General features: G+C 35.1%; 1 protein-coding gene across 1 annotated transcript in view; it reads left to right on the top strand.

Moving 5' to 3' along the window:
* The window catches only part of LOC119831931 (cartilage oligomeric matrix protein), a 25490-nt gene extending 20487 nt beyond the window's left edge, over positions 1 to 5003 (top strand). Inside the window, exons 12-21 of the mRNA XM_038355501.1 lie at positions 247 to 399; positions 769 to 975; positions 1231 to 1399; positions 2004 to 2181; positions 2458 to 2633; positions 2758 to 2863; positions 3021 to 3230; positions 3623 to 3806; positions 4223 to 4460; positions 4835 to 5003. Of these exons, the coding sequence (XP_038211429.1) occupies positions 247 to 399; positions 769 to 975; positions 1231 to 1399; positions 2004 to 2181; positions 2458 to 2633; positions 2758 to 2863; positions 3021 to 3230; positions 3623 to 3806; positions 4223 to 4460; positions 4835 to 4920 (1707 nt within the window). The 3' untranslated portion in view covers positions 4921 to 5003. The remainder of the gene's footprint in view (positions 1 to 246; positions 400 to 768; positions 976 to 1230; positions 1400 to 2003; positions 2182 to 2457; positions 2634 to 2757; positions 2864 to 3020; positions 3231 to 3622; positions 3807 to 4222; positions 4461 to 4834) is intronic.
* The last annotated feature ends 1289 nt before the right edge of the window (positions 5004 to 6292 follow it).

The following is a 6292-nucleotide window of genomic DNA, read 5'->3' as shown; positions in this document are numbered from 1 at the left end:
ACAGCTAAGCTGAAGTGTTTGTTTGTTTGTTTCAACGCGCTGCTCAGGAATTACTGGTCCGATTTGAAAAACGCTATCAGTGTTAGATAGCATATAGTATAAGCATATATAAGGATGTTTATTGAGGAAGAACGGGGTTAAAACCGCGGGGCACAGCTAGTTGGATATAACAACACTCTGATAACTAGATCTCTTTCCCTTACATGGGTTATTTCTTCGTATACTTACACACTATTAAACCCACAGGGCTCGTTCACGTGCGTGCCATGCGGGGGGCACTTCTACGTGAACACGTCGCGGCCGTGCATCGACGCAGGCGAGCTCGTGCGCCGCTGCGACCCCGCGCGCTGCCGCCGGTACAACGCGGTCTGCGGGTTCGGCCAGGCGTGCGTGTGTGCGGTATGTGGGCATGGGGCATGGGGCATGGAGCATGGGGCAAACTATGTTTCGCGTTATTTTGTCCCATGGATACTTAAGTGAAGAAGTTACACTATATTTTTGTTACTGTTTATTTTTGTGAGCTGCTGGACTGAGAGTTTGATTATGCTTATTTTTTTGGAATCCATTGCGGATCTCTCGCTAAGTGCTGCACCAAGGAAGCGACAGCATTTTGCTTTATATTTATATCATATAGACTATATTAATTGATGATATAGTACGGAGCGAAAGGCATAGAGCATGATGGATAATGATTATCATAAGATCTCTGCTGTCATAATTGAATATGACGATGTGATGTTAAGAATATTATATAAGCTATTGTTTCAGACCGGATGGGCTGGTAACGGCACTGTGTGCGGTCCGGACCGTGATATAGACGGATATCCGGATCACCAGCTGCCGTGTTCGGAGCGGCACTGTGCCGCAGATAATTGTCCGGACGTTTCGAATTCCGGACAAGAAGACGCGGATAAGGATGGTGTGGGAGACTCATGCGATCCGGATGCGGATGGTGATGGAATACCTAATATACCTGTAAGTGTTTTAGTTATTGCCCGGAAGAAAAATATTTTTGATCTGTGATGGCGTCGTGGCATTCTATTAAAAATGTTGGGTGCAGACCTAATTGGTCTCTTTATAGAAGAAAAAAATCATTTCATAATTATAAAGAATATTTGCTTTTTAGCGTTATTTGCGTTTTTTAAATTAATTTAATTACTATAATTAAAGAAGTGATTTTGTTTGTCAGAAATTAAAATAAAATATAAAGCAATTGAAATCTCTAAACAGGACAATTGTCCCCTAATCGCTAACCCGGACCAACTGGACCGGGACGAAGACCGCAGCGACAAGAGAGGTGACGCGTGCGACAACTGTCCCCGGAAGTTTAATCCGGGACAAGAGGACGCTGACCGGGACGGACTTGGGGATGTGTGTGACCCGGATATGGATAACGATGGTGAGCGTGTTTTAATATTTTAAATGTAAAATTTTACATTGATATGATTTTAAAAGAGCAACTGTGTGTGACTAATGTTGAACAAATGTTCTTGCCGGCTCTTCTCCGTAGAAATTGCTTTCCGAACGGTGGTAAATTATATTTTTTCTGTATTATGACGATTCAAAAGCATATCTTAATAAAGTCTAGTTGAGAAAAAAAATGTGTGAGTTGGAGTCGCAAGTTGGTTCATCAAAATTATTTACTTTAAGTTTAAAAAGCGACAAAACGTCAAATCAGTTCAAAAGAGGTTTTATGGTTGGAGTTTTATATGTTTAAGATTATGTAAACTGGTTAGTTAAAACTAATACTATCTGATTATAATTTAAAGCCAGCTTTATAAAAGTGAGATTTTTTGGTTGCAGTTAAACATGAATTAGATAATTTGACATATAAATATTCTGTTTTCTGCATAGTAAACTAGAACGACAAAGAATGTTAAAAAGGTGTTAATATAAATAAACGAATTATGTATCTAATTGGACGATAAATATTTTTGAAATCAGCAATTAAAAACCACCATTTATAAAAGGAAGAATTAGATTAATTGAGACATGTTCGGCAGGCATACCAAACGAGAACGACAACTGCCCGCGTGTGTACAACCCACTGCAGGAGGACATGGACGGCGACGCGACGGGCGACGTGTGCGACAACTGCCCGCGCGTGCGCAACCCCGCGCAGGACGACGCCGACAGGGACAACGTCGGCGACGCGTGCGATAGCGACGTGGATAGAGACCAGTGAGTTTATAATTATATGAGCTTCTGTATCGGTAGTTTTCTGAATTGGTACTTTTTTTTCTTGGTGTTTTTCTGTGTTGGTCTTATTGGTGGTAAATTTCGATCTTAGCCTGAAGGGCTGCTACATCTTAGCATGGACGAGTGGGATGGTTCACCCTGGTAACAACACGCTCAAAGGCGTCCCCCCTTGACGGGGACCACGAAGCTCGGTTTTAGTTAAAGCTTTTCAACTTGACTGTACTTATATGGCTATTACAAAAGTATTAATCCTTTTAGAGATGGAATCCAAGATGGTTTGGATAATTGCCCAAATTTAGCGAACAGTGATCAACAAGATGTGGACGGCGATGGGAAGGGAGACGCGTGTGATGATGATATTGACGGTGATGGAATACCCAACTTGGAAGATAATTGTCCTCTCGTACACAATCCCGATCAACATGACGCGAATGGTGAGAAAATGAGTATCGTATATGTTATATTTGTTATAAAAAAGCACAATATAAGAAGTTGTTTTTATGAAAACTTGCTGTTTTTGTTTTAATTGCCTCACCCAATAAATGAAATGATTTTTAGGTGATGGTATTGGTGATGTGTGTGATAATGACAATGACGGTGACAAAGTCACAAATGATTTGGATAACTGTCCAAATAATTCGAAGATATTCCGTACTGATTTCAGGTAAAACTGCACATGTTTTAATTAAATGAATTTTCTAATAAATATCGCACAAAATAAAATACTCCTATAAAGGCAGTTTCATCCGCAATCCGAAATGCTACTATAACTACAGTAATAATAAAACAGAATTTTAATATATTAATTATATATCTTGTAGGAACTACATGACAGTACGGTTAGACCCCGAAGGGACGTCCCAGCAGGACCCCAATTGGGAAATAGCTAATGAAGGAGCAGAAATTATTCAAACTTTGAACTCTGACCCGGGTTTGGCTGTTGGATTCGATAATTTTGGCGGAGTCGACTTTGAAGGAACATTCTTCGTTGATTCACAAATAGATGACGATTATGTTGGATTTATATTTGGGTAAGTCCACTCGCTGATAATACAATTTAATTCTATAAATAGGTATATAATTTTTTTGTAATATATTATATAACTATAGGTACAAAGTTAAAAATTGAATGTTTAATTCTCTATAATATTGTTATATTGTAATTCTCTATTATATGCGCAAATGTGTAAATTAATATTTTAAGATTCATGCTCTTATTATAAATCTAAAGAGAACTGTGAATTAGAAAATCTGGAACAAGAAGGTCGTAAAGACGCTTTTTCAATACACAATCATTTCTATTATAATATCTTATAATAACGCTTATGGTACGTACTTATTACATTTACAATTTTTCAATTAAATCCACATTATTATATTATTATTATATTATTAATGTTATCTGGCTTATTTCAATAAACAGATACCAGAACAACAAACGATTCTACGTAGTAATGTGGAAGAAGAACACACAGACATACTGGCAGACAACACCCTTCAGAGCAGTGGCTGAACCCGGGATACAACTGAAGGTGGTCAATTCGAAGACTGGTCCGGGGAAAACTTTGAGGAATGCGCTTTGGAACACCGAGTCTACTCCTGATCAGGTATATATAAATGTGTGCCACGTATTTTCTGAAATTCTTAGTAATACTTGTCATTTTATTCGTTCCTAACAGATTTAAGTTTATATTATGTACTATTTTATTATGTGTTTACTCAGAACAAAAAGTCTTTTCCGACATATTGGCTACTGAATGATAATAATTAGTGGTGATTTATAGTTTTTAATCTTGCCATATTCTTTTTAATTATTTCTTTATAATATCTATTTACAGTCCAATAATTTCTAGTTATATCCCACTGCTGAAAAAGTTCGGGGTTGATGTCTCAACTTTGTTTATCCTTTAATTATTTTTAAATTCTTCTTTAAGCTCCACTGCAATTAATTTCATTTGTGGCCACCATTTAGAACTAAGAACGGTTTAAATTCCTTAAATGTATTTGGTCCAAATTGCTCCAGGTCACCCTGCTGTGGAAAGATCCCCGCAACGTAGGTTGGCGTGAGAAAACCGCCTACCGTTGGCGTTTACTCCACAGACCTAAGATAGGTCTTATTCGTCTTAAAATCTATGAGAACAACCGCTTGGTTGCTGACTCTGGAAATGTTTATGACTTCACCCTGAAAGGTGGACGACTTGGCGTGTTTTGTTTCTCCCAAGAGATGATTATTTGGTCTAACCTCGTATATAGGTGTAATGGTGAGTTAGTTTGAAATTCGTTTTTTGTGCCTAACTTATTGCAAGATCAACTCAGAATATATAATTACTTATTTGGAAGATAAAATATTTTACGTAGCAACAGTCAACGATGATCGAATAACTACTACTGTAAAACAACTGTGAAAATCGTTTAGACTTTCGTCTTTCGAAACAAAAAAAAAAAGTTCTATGACGTTCATCTGACAACAAGTACTTAGCCACAATAGCTTGTTCAGAGTGCTATTTTACATCGCAGGAAAAAAGCACCCTTATCTCATTCGTGTATATATAACAACATATAATATATTTTCTCAAGTTATACTTACTTGTTGTTATAAACTCTAAAGATTGATTTTCTTTATTATGTTTTTCAGACAAAATTCCATCTAACATAGTGTCCGAACTGCCAACGAGACTTCTGAAAAAGCTTGAAGTCGATCACGACTTTGTTTACGCCTAAATTGAATTACATGTAGATACTAGCTTCAAACTACATATATAAAATCTGTAAAAATCAAATACTGTGAAGATAAATATATATATATATATATATATATATTACAAATTGAAAAACTATTAACCGTATTGGCTAAGCTTTTCGTATTTTTAATATCTTATCTTGGACGATGTTAACACCTTTACTTTTGTATTCATTTTCGTTTTAAATTTTTAACGTCTTCAAAATATGTTGGGAAATTATTATCATTATATTTTTGTATACTTTTTAGTCGACATTACTAAATGCTTTAAATAATTTAGCTTTAATATCCCCGTAACCAAATAATAAATCCAAATGTTTAATCCTTTAATATGTTTTCTTTGAGTTTGTAGAGATTATGATTTTAATTTTAATTAATGGAAAGAACGGTAAAAACTTCAGATTTTAGTTATTTATGAATGAAATCTGGTTTTAGGTCAAATAATTTTGCGTTAATTTCGTTGTAAGAGATTATAAATGAAATTTAAATATGTAAATTTTAATAAAAGAATCCAACTTATCTTGCGTTTTATTTAAAGTATTTTCATTAATAAATGTCCCTATTCTGTGAATTGAATATATTCTCGAGTTGAAATAAGAAGTCAATATAACTTTATTTTCTGAATGGAGTTTCATAGATGGTAGTTATACAGTTTCTTACACATTCTGCTCGTAGCGAATTGTGCAAATATTTCATAAATTGGGATGAATGGGGGGGTAAATCCAGTAATTACCACGTAGCTAGTTGTCTTAGTAGTACGTGTTTGTTTAAAAAATATGAATGTTATTATCGTCAACCTGTATATTTTTTACAACACCCACGCTATATTGAAGTGGTATTTCTTTGAAGTGGTTTTCATGAATTTCCAAAATAAACTTACATCCACTATAATTATTTTAATTATTTAAACTACTAGTAACAAAGACTTGTTAGTTATACATCACGAGAATGACTTCATCATATGTCTATGAGAGAGAACGAAAGATACAAATTCATGATTGGGTTATATATTGTGTTCCTTGGTCGACTTGAAACATAAATAAATCGTTATTCAATATAAATTTACTTCTAAGTGCATGTTCATCCTATGTTCTAGGTTTTTATATAGGTAATAGAAGAACTTTTTGGAAGTAACTTTTAAAACTTTTTAGCATTCATAAACAATAACAACGCACACATAAAGAAATAAATACATAGTTGTCATTAAGATTTACATTTCGCTATCGGTTTACAGGAGTTTTCTACTATTTTGAGCAATTTTAGGATGAATTTAAATACTGATGAAAATAAACAATTGACGGATAGGGAGAGTCCTACCGAGTCTAAAGTGGAGGAGCCTAAACAGCAAGAAGT

This window comes from Zerene cesonia, chromosome 14 (assembly GCF_012273895.1).
Source record: "Zerene cesonia ecotype Mississippi chromosome 14, Zerene_cesonia_1.1, whole genome shotgun sequence".
Taxonomy (NCBI): Eukaryota; Metazoa; Arthropoda; class Insecta; order Lepidoptera; family Pieridae; genus Zerene; species Zerene cesonia.
Note: the sequence above shows the minus strand (reverse complement) of the source record. Positions and strands in the feature narration are given on the sequence as shown.